The sequence below is a fragment of the Leuresthes tenuis genome, unplaced genomic scaffold (assembly GCF_036924035.1).
Source record: "Leuresthes tenuis unplaced genomic scaffold, fLeuTen1.0.hap1 SCAF_10, whole genome shotgun sequence".
NCBI lineage: Eukaryota > Metazoa > Chordata > Actinopteri > Atheriniformes > Atherinopsidae > Leuresthes > Leuresthes tenuis.
This window is the reverse complement of record NW_027325364.1, coordinates 17,817,725-17,834,688: the sequence shown is the minus strand read 5'-3', so window position 1 is coordinate 17,834,688 and position 16,964 is coordinate 17,817,725. Positions and strand designations below refer to the sequence as shown.

The 16,964-nt window shown below is 44.4% G+C and overlaps 2 protein-coding genes across 3 annotated transcripts; one reads left to right on the top strand and one right to left on the bottom strand.

Annotated features, from left to right (window-relative positions):
• Positions 1–107: 107 nt before the first annotated feature.
• ubxn11 (UBX domain protein 11) lies at positions 108–3,780 on the top strand. The gene is made up of 13 exons (XM_072394583.1): positions 108–311; positions 419–459; positions 1,076–1,180; positions 1,327–1,427; positions 1,511–1,562; positions 1,643–1,722; positions 1,804–2,076; positions 2,168–2,245; positions 2,321–2,444; positions 2,521–2,624; positions 2,716–2,792; positions 3,268–3,408; positions 3,498–3,780. Exons 1-13 carry the CDS (start codon positions 241–243, stop codon positions 3,652–3,654), a joined length of 1,404 nt encoding a protein of 467 aa, XP_072250684.1. The 5' UTR covers positions 108–240; the 3' UTR covers positions 3,655–3,780.
• Positions 3,724–15,138, bottom strand: cep85 (centrosomal protein 85). Of its 2 annotated transcripts, XM_072394581.1 has the most exons (14): positions 15,020–15,138; positions 14,043–14,102; positions 13,818–13,949; positions 9,927–10,708; positions 8,606–8,736; positions 8,329–8,446; positions 8,047–8,232; positions 7,492–7,644; positions 7,253–7,407; positions 7,032–7,149; positions 6,287–6,337; positions 6,086–6,193; positions 5,737–5,980; positions 3,724–5,635 (listed from the first exon to the last, which is right to left on the bottom strand). In XM_072394581.1, exons 2-14 carry the CDS (start codon positions 14,080–14,082, stop codon positions 5,472–5,474), a joined length of 2,382 nt encoding a protein of 793 aa, XP_072250682.1. In that variant the 5' UTR covers positions 14,083–14,102; positions 15,020–15,138; the 3' UTR covers positions 3,724–5,471. The 2 variants fall into 2 exon arrangements, with proteins under 2 accessions (XP_072250682.1, XP_072250683.1); XM_072394582.1 differs by lacking the exons at positions 13,818–13,949; positions 14,043–14,102; positions 15,020–15,138 and adding an exon at positions 11,319–11,464.
• Between the last annotated feature and the right edge of the window lie 1,826 nt (positions 15,139–16,964).

The following is a 16,964-nucleotide window of genomic DNA, read 5'->3' as shown; positions in this document are numbered from 1 at the left end:
TCATATTCTATAAGCATTTTTTACATTTTTTTGTATAAAAAGTGTTTTGTGTGAGCTGTGGCAGTGGATGTAGGGCACACAGCGACCTCCTGTGGATGAAACGGGTTTCATCTCCTGGCCTCCTGTTGCTAATGACAACGGACTCCAAACAAACTGAAATAACAACGAGGGATCCCCGTGAACAGGCCCGAGCTCGAACAGCAAACCGTGGGACTCTCAGGTGTCGTCCCGTAGAGCAAAATGAGCTCTCCCTTAGCCATGCTGAAGAAAACGAGGCGCGCTCCTCTGCAGGGGCCCCTGAATGAGCAACGGTAGGTTAACACAACTGCAGCTTTTTTCCCAATGATTTTATTTTGTACAACCACGAAGAGTACTTGCACAGATGATAAAGACACATTGTCTCGTTTCTGGTCGACAGGAATAGACAAAAGGTGCCTTTCAGGAGGAATCTGCTGCAAGGTAAGCTGTGCCAACAGATGAATAACAGAGAAATGACCACCGGTGGAGCTACAAATATCCGTACAAAAGTTGGAGTTAAACACCACCAGAAGTTGGAACAACACTTAAACAGACTTAATAAATGCTGAGCAAATCAGACCGTAATAGTAGTTTATATTTTTGTCTGGTGTGTAGCTAACATACTGCTGTAGATGACAGTGGAATAGATCATTTTACACTATTTCATCGTTTTAAGGCGGCAACTAACATGTTGTTAAACTGCAGGTTAATAAAGGCTGAAAAACTGAAAAACACCCCACTAATGCTCAAATTCAACTCCTACAAATCTATGCGATGACTGATCACAGTTAATCGTGTAGTTATCATATCCTATATACCACTGGATCATTTTAGGACATAAATCCTATGAAAAATCTTCATTTAACAAATACACCAGAGTTTAAATGAAACTAGAAAACTCCCGTTTCTGGTAACGAGGCGTAAAAAGAGAGTGAGAGCTTTCATTACAGCTGATGGTCTTGAATAAATGTAGTTTCTATGCTAATGTCCCACCACTGTGACAAGCCTTATCAAACAGTTTTCATTTCTGAAATTCTTTCTTTTATGTTTTTATTAGAATTTCAGGCAGGACTAGCTGCTGATGACTCTTCTGTTTCTCCTCCACTCGCATCCCACGATCGAGACGCCTCCACCTCAAAGTCCAAAGCTTCGTCAAAGCAAGGTGGAAGCTCAGCTCACACAGTTTTACTACCAGCGCAAAGAATGTGCAATATATTTGTGAGGGTCTGACTTAAATCTAAACCAGCGTATTACAATTTATATATCTATATTTGTTTCCCTTCCAAAACTAAAAAAAATGCCAATCAGGAGCTCCTCCGAGCGACTTTGAGCTGATGTCAGCCATGATGCGGCGCGTGGCGCTGCTGGAGGAGACGGTGCAGAGCCGCGAGCGGGAGATAAAGCACAAGGTGAACACACACGCCTCTCCTGGATGAAAAGCAAAGGCAATCGTCCGAGACTCTCACTGTGTGTTTTCTGAATTCCTCTGAAGGACGAGAGGATTGCGGTTTTGGAGAAGAGGCTGAGCGCTCAGGAGGAATCAAGTAAATGACGCGCCGACGTGAGTTTTACGCGTTTCAAGAGATGAAGTAAATTATATGTCCGGCCTTGTGTGTGGATTTAGCCGATGCAGGCTGTCGTAGTGGCGGAGATGATCTTGAAAGAAGGTGCCAACAACTGCAAAATCAAGTGCATGAAATGGAGGTGAGATGAGTTAATGACACGCGTTGCTGCGTTTTCAGTACAGTGGGGGTCGTATGTCGAGCTGTTCCCTACCTGTTGCAGAACTTTCTGAATGACTATGGTCTGATCTGGGTGGGAGATGAGGAGACGAGTGATCCGTCCGAGACTGGCGGGAGCTTTCACGTGAACTTTGACCTCGTGCTGCTGAGGATCAGGGAGCTGAACGTCCTCGCAGGGGAAGGAGAGTCTTTTGTGCAAACGACGGCAACGGGAGCAAAGCTGGGAAAAAAGGAGCCCGTTCAACTGAGGCTCTACAACAATGGCGTCGTCATGTTCGATGGGCCTTTCCGCTCCTACCAGGAGGACAGCACCCAGGTGAGCTTCCTAAAACTACGAGGGGAAACAGTCTGGACACAAACCGGAAACTTTAAGGTGGTTAAAAGCCTCTTCCCTCTGGTTCTTGCAGCAGTGTATAAGGGACTTAATGGACGGTTATTTCCCATCTGAGCTTCAACAAAGATTTCCAGATGGTGTACCCTTTGAGGTGCGTCTCTGTTCTTATTCTTTCTCTCTCCCGATTGTAAATGCGCACGTGCCTCATTAGAAATTCTTCGTCCAGGTTCACGACATGCGACACGAGGAATTCGTGACCAGGCTGCCGTGGGACACATTTCCCGGGGAGGGAAAGGCTGTGCGTGGGGAGAAAGATGGGTCAACAAGCGCGGTCAGCCATCAGTTACCAGGTCTGTTCTGCACTTAGGGTATACAGTCAAAGTCCTGTCTTCATTGTCATTTTGAGATTTTCCTTTAATTAAAAAGGCAAGAGGCTGACCACGGATCAGTTCCTGGACACACTGCCAAGATTTGTAGTCAAGGCGGGTCGGGTGATTGACGTCAGGGACGCGCTCAGAACAACGCTGCAGGTGAGCAGCAGCAAGGAATTGTTGCAGGAAAACCTACGAAAATCTGTGCTCATGTACACTTCTGCTTTATGCACGCGCTGCACTCCTTCAGCAGGGTTCATCCGATGCCCGGAGCAGTAGCTCAGTGACACTATTAGACACACCAGCACTGCAAGCAGTCTTGGACAGGTAGGCAAAAAATACTTCCATGTCAGCACAGTGTTAAAAGTTTTGTTGTCTAAAATGAACGATGAGTGGCCTCACCTGAGAGAGTCGGTCACTACAAGCTCATCTGAGCGATCTGAAACGATCCACATCCACTGAATTCAATAGCAACAGATTCTCACATGTGCAGGGTTGATTTTTGGTTAAGCTTCATGTGTAACAGAGAGAAAGACAAGATGTCAGAGACTCTGCAGATTGGGATTTTATGAGGGAAACCAGAGTCTGAGGGGTTAAAGGAATTACTGAATTTAACAGCTCCATACTGTATATGTAGAGCCGGATTAAATCCTGGTTTGGCCACGGTGACCGATAGTGGAGATTACTGTAATCTGAAAAACAGAGCAGGCCACCCCGGACAGTTTGCCATGATGTTTGACCACATGCTATCAGGAGGGAAGTCTTCCGTTTTTCATTCGCCACTTCCTGTGTTTGTACACAGAGGTAAGACCTTCAGCTGTGACAAACCTCAATCTGCCATCACGCTCAAGGTGAAGTCAGAAGACGGGAGTCGTACTTACGTTGTGAGAATGCACCTCTCGGAAACAGTAGGTCAGCTGCGGAGCTATCTGGACAAACACAGGTGAGACACATCCTCCCGCTCCGAGAGCGTCCTCCACTGAGCTCCAGCTTCTGTAACAATGTGGCCGCTTGTCCTCCGCCGCGCTGCAGAGGAGCTGGTCAGCCTGGTTACGACATCATCAGCGCGTACCCGCCGCACAGCTTCAACGACGACGGCCAGACGCTCCGATCCTGCGGGCTGCTGACAAACGCTGCTCTGCTGCTGCGAAGGGGGCAACGCAGCGACAACACAGGCAGAAGACAATAAACCTAGCAAAGCTTGTGAGCCAAAGTGATTAAAAAAAAAAAAAGGCTGTGACAGATTAAATGAAAACCAAATGTTGAAAATCTTTATTTCTAAAATTCGCAAATACAAACAAGAGCAAAAGTATGAAAATAGAAACATCCTTTTTTTCCTTTTTTTTTTTCCCCCTTTTGCAAAAAGAAAACAAAACGTTTGAGATGTTAAGGCATGCGGAGCCCGACTTTTCCAAAGAGAAATGTTGTGCTGCTGAGGTTTAAAGGTCCCATGAAATGAAATATGGCTCGTGTGTCCCTGGGGGAGAGTTGCTCTGTACATTTAAAAAACAAAAAAAAAAAAAAACATTTGCATATTTTCATGTTAAAATCCCTTTCTCTTCCTGTAAAGTGACATGTTTTTGTTTTGCCCCCCCGCCCCCACAAAAATGGCTTCTCCTGTACTCTGGGTGGATACAAAATGTTCCCTCCAGTACGCTGTGATTGGGCTGATCCAGCCAGCCCTTCCAGTCATCATCATCATCATCGCATGGGATTCAAACACCTGAGGAGAACCTGCCCTCCCCCCCCCAACGTCTCATCACAACAAAACCACTGAGAAAAATTACAATCTAATAAGCCACTTCATGGGACCTTTGCACGCTGCGGACGCCGAGTTTATCCGAACACATTATTACAGTCGGGTCGACCCAGAGAGCAGACGGAAAACAAAATAAATAATACTGAGGATTAATACTGTTTCTAAGTCAGACATTTATCACTTAACCACTCTGTTGAATGCAAGTCAGTCATTATCGACGTTAAATTAAATTCTGCAACCCAGGCTTTAGTTCTCCACTTCGATTCAGTGATCGAGCAGAAACAAAAGACCGTTTTAAGGGGGGGGCCTCTTCGATCTTTTGTGATAAGGCCCAGAGTTTTCAACATTCAAAGTCAGGGAATGTAACGACTATCCTACTGGTTGTTACTCTGACAAGACAAGTCATGCTGGAAGAGTACAGCTGCTAACAGCCCTTCTGGTTGGTCTAAACCGCAGCGGCGCTGTAGTTGCATACGTGACAAAGGCACATGCTGGTGTTCGATCAAAACGACGCCTGCAGCAGAGAGCTGCGTTCACAAACATCTAACTGCTTCGACCGGAGTTTCTTTGGTATTAAAACCGTTGGAGGCCCATTGGTGTGAGGAGCTGATTTGGTATTATATCCTTCAGTTGTTATGTCCTATACATCACAGCAGAGTGGAACATTACAGTGTTCGCCATTAGAAAAAAAAATGGCGCATTAGTAACATTTCTTTGCTAATTCAGTTAAAAGCACAGGTTAAGGTATTTTCAGTTGATTGTCAACCACTTAAGGATAATTCCCCCGAAATAGGGAAATCAAGATTTAAATAAATTATATTCATGGGACTTCAACACAAAGAGTTTTCCACTAGTGTGGAACTAAGTATAAGACTGTTTGGTAACGGACAGTAACATGTTATCATTATCAAAAAAAGAAAAACACACACAATGCTTAAAGGATCAAGTATTAGAGGTAAGTTATTTTCTGTTAGCCCTTGGACTGAAATAGATGAACTCACCGGGGGAGGAGGGGAGGGGCTCTGAGCTACAGGCGGGTTTGAGACTCAATGTTCAGTCAGTCGAGAGAAAAGCAGAAGCTAAACCATTTGGGTTTTCCTTTGTCCTCGTTAGAAGAAAATTAAAAAAAAAGTCCAGTCCTCTTTCTGACATTCATTTACTACGAGCGACAGACGAGCCTGTGAGAGGCCGCCAAGGTGGAAGCGTGAGAGCTTCTGCGAGTCTCCTCCATCACATGGATGTCACAGTTATTGAGTAATGCAGTTTTCGCCCATGTCCTGCGCGTAACGGTCCAGTATTACGTTACGCAGTTCCTCCACATCGCGGCGGAGCTGTTGGGCTTCGACCAGCTTCTTTTGCAGCACTTCGGGATCCATCCAGTCCTCGTCCTGCCCCGCCACCGTTGGAGGTGCTGCAAAAATAAAAGAGACGTTTCATCGCATGCCGCTTTCAACACTGGGCCTTTCACCGCATTACCAATAAGGTAAAGAGTCAAATCTGAGCCGTGCTTACCAGTGAGACCAAGCAGGAGGGAGAGGTTGGGGTTCTGTCCCTGGGCTCGCTGGGTCAGAATGCTGCACAGGGAGCGCAGGTCACTGAGGCAGGAGGCAATCTCCAGGTGCAGTCTTTGTGTGAGACGAGCTCCAGCAGGCTGGAGAACAGAGGAGGCCTGGTTAGCGCTCCTTTGCTCTGGATCGCCCATCTGCTCCTGCAGAGTCAGATTCTGCTCCATCAGTTCCTGGTTCTGAGTGGACAGCTGCAGAAGTGATCAGCGCAGGTGTTAAGAGCGGAGCTGTCGCTCTCTATTGAGAACCTGGGTTCTCTCTACATCAAACTGAGCTGCAGAATTCATTCATCTCACCTCCTTCATGGCGGTGTGAAGCTCCAACACGTTCTGCTCCTTGGCCAACGCCTCTTCTCTCAGAGCTTGGGAGCTGCTCTCTTCCTGAGATATTTGCTCCTCCAAAGCCTGCAGACGCACAAAGACTCACAAACGTTAACAAGACCATAAAGTGGGACAAAACCACACGGTCACTGCGATTCGCTGAGAAGTGAGAAACACCTGAATCTGGGAGCCGAGCTGTTCCATCATCCGATGCTGCTTCTCAATAACCTGCAAGAAGAAGACCTTCGCTTTAAAATAAAGTTTGATTTTAGTGGCACAAATCTGATTTCATGCTTTTTTTTCCTGTTAGTTTAGGCACAGAACAAAGCCCAGATTCACTGTGCAGACGCAGGTTTGGGACATTAATGCAGTGTTTCCACAGTCAAACTTCCCGGTCAGTTCAGTATCAACAGATCCTTCAGTAATAAGTTGTATCATCCCTCGTCTGTGCTCTGCTGGAGCGTGAAGCTGTGACCTGAGCTTTGGGAGAGTGAGGGTTTAAGGCGAGAAGCCTTTACCGGCACAAGGTAAAACTGAATGGAAAATCAGTGGCATGGAGGTAAATGGACACCTCCATTATTTGTGTCTTCAACAAGTTGTGTCCCTTTGTTTATAAGTGCCTTTTTTTTTTAACACAAAGCAAGAAGTCCTGCATTAGGCTGAAAAGCAGCCGGCAATCATAACTGAAACATCAAGAGCATCTGTGTGAGATTATCACACAAAGACTCAGAAGTGCTTCCAAATCCATCGTTTTTCAGAGGTCAAAATATACTCAAATGTACGTGCTTCGCATTTGTAAACAGCGATAGTGTTAAAACCTTTTTGAACACCCATTCTAAATAGCAGATAAAGAAATCCCTTTACAAAAGAAATATAAGGTGGGCCAAGAAGCTTTTTAAAACACCACAGCACACACACACACCTTTTTGAGTTTCTGTTGCTCCTCTTTCAAAGAGCTGTTTTCTCCTCGAAGTTTCTCTATATCCACACATGGGAGTCTGGCTCCATCCTCAAGGCCCTGCTGCACCCGCTGCTGCATACTGATGGAGACGAGAGTAAAAACGGAGAACGCTCAACACGCAGCTTTATTACCGTGTCGCTCAGTGTCTACAGAGAGGACGGTGCGTAAGGAAGTGTCCTTACTCAGTGATGGTTGTCAGCAGGTCTCTTTCTCGGCGTTTCTGCTCCTCCAGCTGTGCGTCTTTGTCCCACAGTTGGGAGCGTGTGGTCTCCAGGCTGGCTTCCAGTTCTCTTACTCTTTCTTGGAGCTGAGCTGCTTGTTGCTCAGCCTCCAAGAGCTGATGCAAAGAGCACAGGTTTGTCCACATTTTAGAATTTACACACCTGATCCGAGTATAACAGAGCAGCTCCACTGTTCATACCTGTTTGTTCTGGCTCTGGTAGTCCTCCAAGGTGGGCAAGTCCGCCAGGTAGCGCTCCAGAGTCTCGATGCGCTGCTGGTTCTCCCGCTTTAGCTCCGCCTCCTTCTGGAACTTCTTCTTCAGGTTGTTGATGTGCTTGTCCCGACTGCGGATCTGCACACACATACGCAGGCGTGTTACACGGGATGGTGAAAATGTGACAAAGCGTTTCAACATCAGCTGCTGAGCTCAGAGAAAATGCTTTAGCTGCTTTCAGTTGGTTTTTTTCTCCCCGTCTTTGGTGAAAATGAGGAAGTCAACTTGTTAAAACTGACAGCCATGGGAAATTAAATAAGATATATTCATGAGCTAAGCTTCATACCGAGTTCTATCTACGTCTCAGGTTGTACTGGGGTGGTGGGAGTGTTGCTTTCCATGTCCTCTCAAGTATGTTGTTTCTCAACTGTCTTGAGTTGGTGTAAAACCAGATCAGTGTCTTTTTTTGTCTGTCATCATAATGTGGTCGCCCTGCTTGCAACAGTTTGGGTTAGGAAGAGGTGTTAGGTAAGCACAAACCCTCTCTTCCTGTTTCTTCATCTCCTCCACGTGCCTCTCACAGGCTTCCTTCAGACTCTCAGTGAGTCGGCGTGTTTCAGCCTCAACTGCCCCCAGTCTGTGCTCTGCCTCCGCTTTCTCCAAGGCAACGCAGTCAGTGCGCTCAGTAAACTGTGCCCTCAGGAATGCGTTCTCCCTCTGAGCCTCCTGCAACACAACCGTGTGAGATGAGATTTTTTTTGAGAGAGAGAAAAGTACTGTTGCTATTGTTGTCAGTGGGAACCAAAGCGTGTTTTCACTAACCTGGAGACGCAGCATACACATGTCCCCGAAAGACGTCCCGCGGCCCAGGAGAGCTCCGTGAACTTGAAGCTCACTTTCCCTCAGACGCTGTTCCAGCTGGGCCATATGCTGCTTTTGTCTGGATTGTGTCCAACCAACACCAACACGAGAACAACAATGCAGTAGGAGTAAGTATCGGGAAGAGGATTTTACACACGATGGCACGATTTACAGATGGTGACAGCTTCTCTTACACTCCCCTCTCCAGAAAAGTAATAAAACTGCTCCGAACACTTGCCTTTCGATGATAAGCTCCTTCTCCTTCAGCAGACTCTCACTGGCCTTGACCAGAGCGTCCCACTTGCCTGATTCTGAGTGCAGTGGTGTTGAGTATAGAGGTGGGTACTGACTCACTCCTGCATTCATTAACTGGAATTAAAAAAAGAAACCTAATAAGTGTCAATGTCACTGACAGATCAAATCTACATCATCAGGGATTGTTGGTATTGTGCATAACTTCACAGAATCCCATAAATTTAACACTGGACAATTCACAGTGACATCATTTGATACCGTTCATCCAACACAGGCAGCAGTGTGGAATGCTGGAGGAATACATAGAAACTACACAGACAAGTTTGATTAATGTGAACTTGAAGGTACAGGTTTGTTAGACCCGAACAGAGAGGAGCTGCAGCCCCCAACAGCAAGCGGGCTGCGTTTTACTTTCTCCGTATTTCAAACAAGTGGCATATATTTCTAAAAGCCCGGCGCTGGAACCCTCTCTGGCACGAGTGCCTTTTGTGCACCGCAACTGAGACAAAGTGCCGTGTTGTGGATACGAAGGCAACAGGGTGCAAGTGAGACTAGATGAGGTTGGGGCCGAGTCGTCTCCCGTTGCTGGAGCAGCAGATGAGACTCGAGACGGCTGCCGCTTAAACTACAAGCTGAGATTAAGACAAGACGAAGACACACTTGATATGCACAAATATCATAGCTGTTATCAACTCGGGGAATAACGTGACATATACTTCACGTGAAGACACAGTCTCCAACATAACGGCTGACAGAGCAGATCCTTCAGCTCCAGCTGAAAGACCTCTCTCAGTTATTTGGCTCAGACTAAAAAAAATAAATAATAAAAAAATCCCCCTGTGTAGCAGCTATTTATATTGTAAAGTTAAACAGCGGAGGAGGAATGTTTGTACAGCACCCTTATTCATCTATCTAATAAGGTAACTGCTCTTGTCAAATTAAGCGACCGTGGCTGAGCCTCTGTCCAATAATGTGACTGCAGCAGTTCACACTCGTGCCATGTTGAAAGTAACGTGTGTTAGAAGGTTTGATCAGCTGAGGCCAAACACAGTTAGTTCATTTCAAGCCCTGATCATATACTGAAAAGATGCCTTTTTTTGCTTTATAACATATGACAATTTTGCTCCTTGAAATAAGCTAAACATGCATGACTTCCTCTCACATACTTCAGTACAGTACAATGGTACAATACAGTTTCGGGTGGTTTGAAAGTCGATGGGTAGTCTTAACTGTGTTAACCACACAGACAGATTGTGCCTCTTGGCTAACATTTTAGTAGATTTCTGTTTGGAGTGGATACTTGCCTGCATTTGTTCCACTTGGAGGCGTAAACTCTCCAGCTGCTGCTTTTGTTGCCAGTTAGAAAGTTCACTACATCTGTCCGGCCGCAGGGGATCGTAACCCTTTGGGCTTGTATGCTCCCTCAGCAGGGCCTGAGTCTGCAGACTGAGAGCGTTCGCATAAACTCCAGCAGATCCAGCTGCACCAGGCTGAGCAGCCCTCTGATTAGAGGCCTCCGCTGTGCCAGAGAGGCCGGGCCTGCCTTCAGGCAGAACCTTATAGCTGTGGTCCATGCTTCCTCTGTAGGCCTCAGACACGCAGTCTGCAGCGTCTCTAATCCCAGTTGCCTGTAACTGGAGTCTGACTTCAGGACATAACCCTCCTAACAGGCCTGACTGATTTAGAGTAGGTTCCACAGCGGGGGTGTCAAACCGCTGGCCCTCATCCATCCGTGTGTGATCTGTGGGAAAAAGCGAGTGGTCCAGCCCGTTGACAAGGCTGCGGTAGCGGCTCAGGCAGTCTGGCTTGCGTCCCACATGATCTACTCCTACACCGGCCTGAGCATCCAAGTTTGGTGAAGATAATGATTTGGAAAGAGAGGAGGACTTTGATGTGGAGCCACTTGTGGTTCTTGAGCCTGAGGAAGACCTGTGACCCTCAGCTGAGGACAGGGAGTCCTCTTGGGCAAATAACAGTGGCTTTGAGGCCGGGGCACCAGCCGTGGATGGCATGACATGTGCAGTGGGTATGGGGATCTGACTGCGGATGGGCTGGAAAGAAGGGCTGCTGCTGGAACTGCAGAAATCTTGAAAAAGTGAGAGGGGAATTTCATTAGTAATGACATGGTTATTTTCTCATTATGTGTTACACAAACACACCCTTTTAAAATCAGTGCAGAGTATCTAGAGCATGACTTCAGGCCATTTTCTCTATTTTCAGACAGTGAAGTAAAGTATAAGCAGCAGGGTTTATAGGTGGCCTACTTTGATGATGAGGTGTCACCAATGAAAGAATTAACCGGCTCTGATTGACTCAACTCAGGGAATAAGGCTTATAATAGACTTGAAAGAAATTACCTAAACAAATCTGTGTTAAATAAAGCTGATGTCACCTTACGTGTGCATAAAGGACAACAAACTGTTGTATTTTGTTACAACCGAAGAAGTCTTTGCCACTTCAAGTAAGCTTTAATAATCAATACCCTGAGGACATACAGGGATTAGTACCAACACACTGAACCCAACCTCCATTCAACACACAAAAATATGAACCGTTGTCATTTGAAAAGCTCAGGGATCACATTCTGCTCACAAAGACCTTATGGAAAAACAGAAAGATCCCAGGCAACACCAAACATCTCCACAAGCATCAACACAACTTCAAGTTGCACAACTGTTTTCAGCAGCGTTACAAACCTGACAGACCCGCTGAGGTCGGAGAGACGGGGAGTCACTCGAACGCAACAAACAGGCAATTAGCTGTGGCATTTTTTTCTAAAGCTGAACCGAGGCGAGTACAGCCTTAGACGCTTTAAATCGAAAACAGAAAACATTTTCCCGCATTTCCAAGCGACACAAGAGACAACCGCTGAAGCTAAAACCGTCGGCCGAGCAGCAAGGAGACCCCAAGCTGTATTGTCCTCAAACAGCCAAACCAGTCTGCACGGAGCTCTGAGCAAATGCATACAAACAGACATACACAGGAAAGGTTAGGGGTATTTATAGCCCACCTCTCAAGTTACAGGGTGATCTGTGGGTGCCGCTTATTTAAGCACCTTGCCTCCTCCCACTGTAACAGGCATCACACGTGTACATCCAAAGTCAGAGCCTGGACAGGATATTTTTTCCCTGTCCAGTTTAAACCATAACCTGATTGGACTGGAAAACCTCGGATTCACCAAGGAAAATAAAAAGATGCAAAAAGCAATATATTAAATCACTTTTTAAGAATTCAAATCTTCCAACTATATATAATAAAGCCTTCAGGCTGCACTAATTCGTGCCTGGCGAGAACAAGTCTAAACCGCTCTGGAACAAGAACATTAGCTTGATGCTTGCTCTGCAGACATTCCTGCTTTTGGAAAGTGTCAAACACAACTAATACTGAACGCTCGCACACTCTTGCTGGGTTAGGTCAGGTAAACAAAAACATGTTCCCGTTCCACTCTACACATTTCATACCAGTTAGAAAGTTGGCTGAAACTCAAACGCAGAATCAATAAACCATGATTACTGGTGACTTTATGTACACTATTAAAAAGATACAAGACTGGAAATTAAAATAATAAAAAATTATTGCACTGAGGACTGGTGTGCCTTGAAATCCAGCACAAAGCACTCAATATCCTGGTAACTGAGTAAAATTAATCTATGTTTGCTAAACCGCGACCAAGCAGGAGGAAATAAGCAAACAAATCCATGCCGAGAAGCAGTGTTTGGAAATATTTGGATTTCTCCCTGTAAATGGTTTAGGAAGAAATAAAGATAAGACAATAAAATAAAGCAGCCATCCTACTTTACGACAACAACAATGTGGACTCTACAGAGGCATCACATACAGTAAAAGCAAGTCAGTGTCAGGTGTTCAGTGTATCTGACTGCCTGCTGTTCAGCACAGTCAGCTACAGCATGTCAGAAACCTGTAAAAACACCATTACCGACAAAAAATACTGACATTTATAACATGTGGCCCACGAGAGAGGGGTTTTGAGAGAGGGTTTCTTATAAATTGAGTATTGTCAAACGAGGTGTGACACTGCAGAAGTAAAACTGGGACATCTAAAAACATCCATCCGTCCATTTTCTACACCCGCTTAATCCAATTCAGGGCCAAGCTGCCACTGAGCGACAGCCGGAGTACACCCTAAACGGGTCATCAGTCCATCGCAGAGACAAACGAGACAATTAACCATGCACGCTCACACACATTCCCAGACCTAAGACCTTAAAATAAGCAAACGATATCAAACGATCACGACAATGCAAGTGGCAGCAGAGAGTAGTACAGGAAAAATACAAAGGAAGACAACTTGAACAGATGCAGGGTTGGACAAAGTCTTTTAGACCATACAATTAACATATCAGATAACAAACCGACATACACTTGAATACGATTTCAATCCTTCTAGGAATGCTGCCTTGCCAACCCTAAGTTCACTAATCACTGTGTTTGGGGCTTATGTGAAGACATCAAACACATTTAGAGGCAGAATCAGTTCTTTGGAAGATATATCCAGCACAGGGACCGTGTCATCAGGCGGAAATCTGTGTAAAGTCCAATAAAACTGGCCACGGTGAATTCCAGCTTCGTGAGCCTCAAATGTGTCAGTGCTGATACACCTCTGATAAATGTTCAGGCTATTATTCCAGAGTGTTTCCTGTGGAAACGGGGACCAACCACCCCAGGTGGCCATCCATTTCACACCATCCATCAGCCCTTTATTTTTTCTAGATTGAGCTTGTACATGTAGAAACACGGTGCACAGACACATGCACCGTCTCCACTTCCTTTTCAAAACATAATAACAGGTTTCAGCATTGGTATATAACAACACCTCATCCTCTCAATCAGCCCAAACACCGCAGCAGTGAAGCAGTGCCTTAGGCCAGTTCTGACTGGGGCTTTCATTCACCTCTGTGAATCTCCCCAGCATCCACAGTGGATCACAAGCATTTTACAGCTCCATAAATAGACTTAGAAACAACATGACAAACAAAGTCTTTTCCAACTCCGTCACTCCAAAGGTGTTCAGGCCAAGTATGAGGGCTCACTGCAGTACACCAGTACTTTCAGTTCAGCTCCACAAGCGCAGTGCTTTAATGATCAACAGTGATTTTGTTGTCTCCAACAGTCTTCAAAACAGTGTTACACAACGCATGCCACAGGCAGAAGAAGAACAAGCAAAAAGTCATCACCTTCTGTGCTGTCAGATGCCGAAGTGCCAAGACCAGTGTCCCCACTGTCCGATGTTCCAGGCCGACGGCCAACACGACTTTGGAACTTCTCTGACACAGCTGGTGTCTGCCACTCCATGTCAGCAAACCGAGCTGATGTATGTTTGTGAAAAGACACAATGTCACCACAGCACTAGATCAACACAACACACATTTAAATGTTTTGTCAGCTGAGTGTCGACTTACCAGCTGGTTTGGATTCAATATATCTCTGTGAGGTTTTCATTCCATACAAGCCAAAGTCTCCTGTTAGAAATATGGGGAGAGAAAAAAAAAAGCATTATTGTATGTACTGACGGCAAATTTGACAAAATGACCACTTGGCAAAGATGGGAAATTCCTTCATGTGGGTTAGTTGAGTGTGCTGCTTATCTATTTGAGCAAATACAGAACTGTTTCTACCACTGAATTGACCGGGTAAACAAAAAAAGAGGATGGTACATGTGCGTCTGACAGTAAACCAGTCCGACATGTCCACTAAACGAACCTTCTCTTTGCTGCATACTGAACATTATGAACTGAAGAGTTATGTCACAGGGCTCAGCAGCTGTTTGCACTATTATTTAACCATTAAACGTGTCTGCCCCTCAACACCCGCGACAGAGTTGTCCGAGTAACAACAAAAATAACAGCATGACCACATGTCTTACATAATCTCGATCTTAAATACCTGTATCCTCAAGTGACTTTAGGAATTTTGTGCGTTGTTTGAGGCATGCAACTGTGACAACTGATGGGTAGAGGCAGAACAAGATCTCGTTTGTTAAAACTAATCCCCAGGGTTAGCTAATTCGTGAAGGAAATGACTCGTTAACCAGTCAAAGCGAGCTCCGAGCGAACCACAAGAAACCGCTTAACTGAATTCGTTTAAACAGTTTAAATCATAGCTAAATGTGGCTGTTATTACGAACCGGCTCAAGCTTGTTTTAAAGCAACAACTTGAATTTTTTTTCCCCCTGTACTGAGATGCGCAGCACCGTTAACCGTTTGAGCTAATCTATGACAAATCCGTTTCCGTCGAACATGCTAGCTAACAGCTAACTCAGCGTTGCGGTTTACTTGGCGACAGGAGTTCATGTCAACCCAACGTATATCAGTGAGCCTTTGTGCTTGAATTCGCGGTAAAAGGTTGTTTGTCAGTGCAGACAAAGCGCATACTCTACCTTATTTTTCCACCTAAACGCCAACTGAAGAAACAAATCTCGGTTTCAGGATATTAACTGATGCCGAATCTGTACCATCCACTACTGCTGCTGTTGTTCCGCTAGCAAACTGATCTCTTCTGATGGCAGACAACCCACCAAAGACACAATGGCCGCTTGTTTAATCATACAACACCACCCGGTAGACCGTGGAGGTTAACGATATCTGTGGAAACCGTTTGAGTGTTTCCTGTCTGCACTGAGTTTGCGGTCGCTGTGATTAAATTTGCATGTTACAGTTCAAGTTCTCTGGTGGCAGCACTTAGAAGCACTTATTCTAAAATTGCTCCTAATACCAGGAGACGACGGAAAGACAAACTGTGTCATATGACCAAATACCACTGCGGTAACACAAAACGAACGAACCCAAGCAAGACGTGCTGAGAAGGCTAGATTAACTGTGAATATTTTCCGAGGGTTCAAACGCTTTAAACCCTAATAATTAGTTTAGAAATACATTTAACGGACTGCTATTGAGGTAAACGATAATACAAAAAGATGTGTGGACTTTTTATTTATTTCGGATGTGGCATTGGTATTAATTGCACTAATCATTGTGCCAAGAAAAAATATCCACTGATTTTAACCACTATATCCTAAAAATATCCGCTTTCCCATTTGAAACTGAATGGAGAAAGTTTGTTCAAGCCAAACAGTTTTGTAAAATGAAACAATCAAAGTACCACAAATTCACTGGCTTGTTGTAGGAAGGGAGGACTTCAAGGATACATTTGTAATACAACAAGTAATATCATATTCTACAGTAATGTGTATAACTTACTCTCATTGCAGGCCTATGTGCAGTGGTAGTAAATTGTGCCAAGGATTTACTAATAATTCAGTTTCTATTCAGAAAGTGCAGTACATTATTGTCCAAAATGCAGTCAAATGTTTCTAGAAATATTCAATGTGCAAAGCTGATTATTGGTAAAACATGTTTCTAATGATTCACAAGACATCCACAATAACACAGAAAATACATGAATAATTTCAATGGGGATTTATTCCTGCTATTGAAAGCATAATTTAATACATATGTAGTTGACAGCTATAAATATGTATGTAATTTCAACATTGTAAAACGTTTCTTAAAGGAAAATGAAAGGGGGTTAAAGTAGCTTTGATGGTAAAACACACAATCTGAATTATAGCTGATTAGTGTGACAATAGCACGACAACTTGCTTTTCTGTCCTCACCAAAACATGTTTCTGGGCTGCTGACAGAAGCTGCAAAACAGCAGCACACCATCAGGCACACATGTGTTTAAATTGGCTTTCAGTGGAAACAAAATATCTTAAGATAAGAGGGGCCATTTTGGAAGTTTACTGAATTCACATTATGATAATAAATGTAGGATATTTCATTACAGATGCTGCCGGAGCTTCAATACTGTGGGTTGCTTTTAAATGTATCAAATGCTAGAAGAAAAAAAAACCATCTGATTGGAGATAAGATTATCCATTTGCAACAAATCAAAGGTTATCTGACACAGTTATCGTTGGAAAAGCGTTATTGTTTTTTGTTCATTGTTAATATCGTTCATGAATTCATGAAACAGTATAACAATCTGTTTGTATTTGCAATTGGCTTTTTCTGGTGCTTGTGAAAGACTTTCATAGTGGTAAGACATTCTCAATGATAAGTTTTAAAAAAAAGTAGCATTTAAATGTAATTCTCACAGTAGTTTAAAAGTGAAAACAAACTTACTCTCTCTTAAATTACCACTGTGCTTCAAATGGGACTATCTGATGTCAACTTTTGAGGGGAAGTATCAAGATCAGATCATGTACTTTGTTTGTTCCCCCACTGTTATGCTGCTGATATTTAAAGTTGCATGTTTGATACCTTAATAAATGCACATGACAATCTCATTTGATAACTATACAGATAGATACCTTTTACAAC

What these genes read in the sequence shown, in the direction of transcription:
- ubxn11 (XM_072394583.1), top strand. Translation starts at nt 241, where the DNA reads ATGAGCTCTCCCTTAGCCATGCTGAAGAAAACGAGGCGCGCTCCTCTG. An exon ending in CAAAGCTTCGTCAAAGCAAG is followed by an intron (nt 1,181 to 1,326) that starts GTGGAAGCTCAG and finishes AATGCCAATCAG; the next exon opens with GAGCTCCTCCGAGCGACTTT. An exon ending in AGCGGGAGATAAAGCACAAG is followed by an intron (nt 1,428 to 1,510) that starts GTGAACACACAC and finishes ATTCCTCTGAAG; the next exon opens with GACGAGAGGATTGCGGTTTT.
- cep85 (XM_072394581.1), bottom strand. Translation starts at nt 14,082, where the DNA reads ATGAAAACCTCACAGAGATATATTGAATCCAAACCAGCTG. An exon ending in AAGGAGCTTATCATCGAAAG is followed by an intron (nt 8,447 to 8,605) that starts GCAAGTGTTCGG and finishes GACACAATCCAG; the next exon opens with ACAAAAGCAGCATATGGCCC. An exon ending in AGCAACAGAAACTCAAAAAG is followed by an intron (nt 6,338 to 7,031) that starts GTGTGTGTGTGT and finishes TTCTTCTTGCAG; the next exon opens with GTTATTGAGAAGCAGCATCG.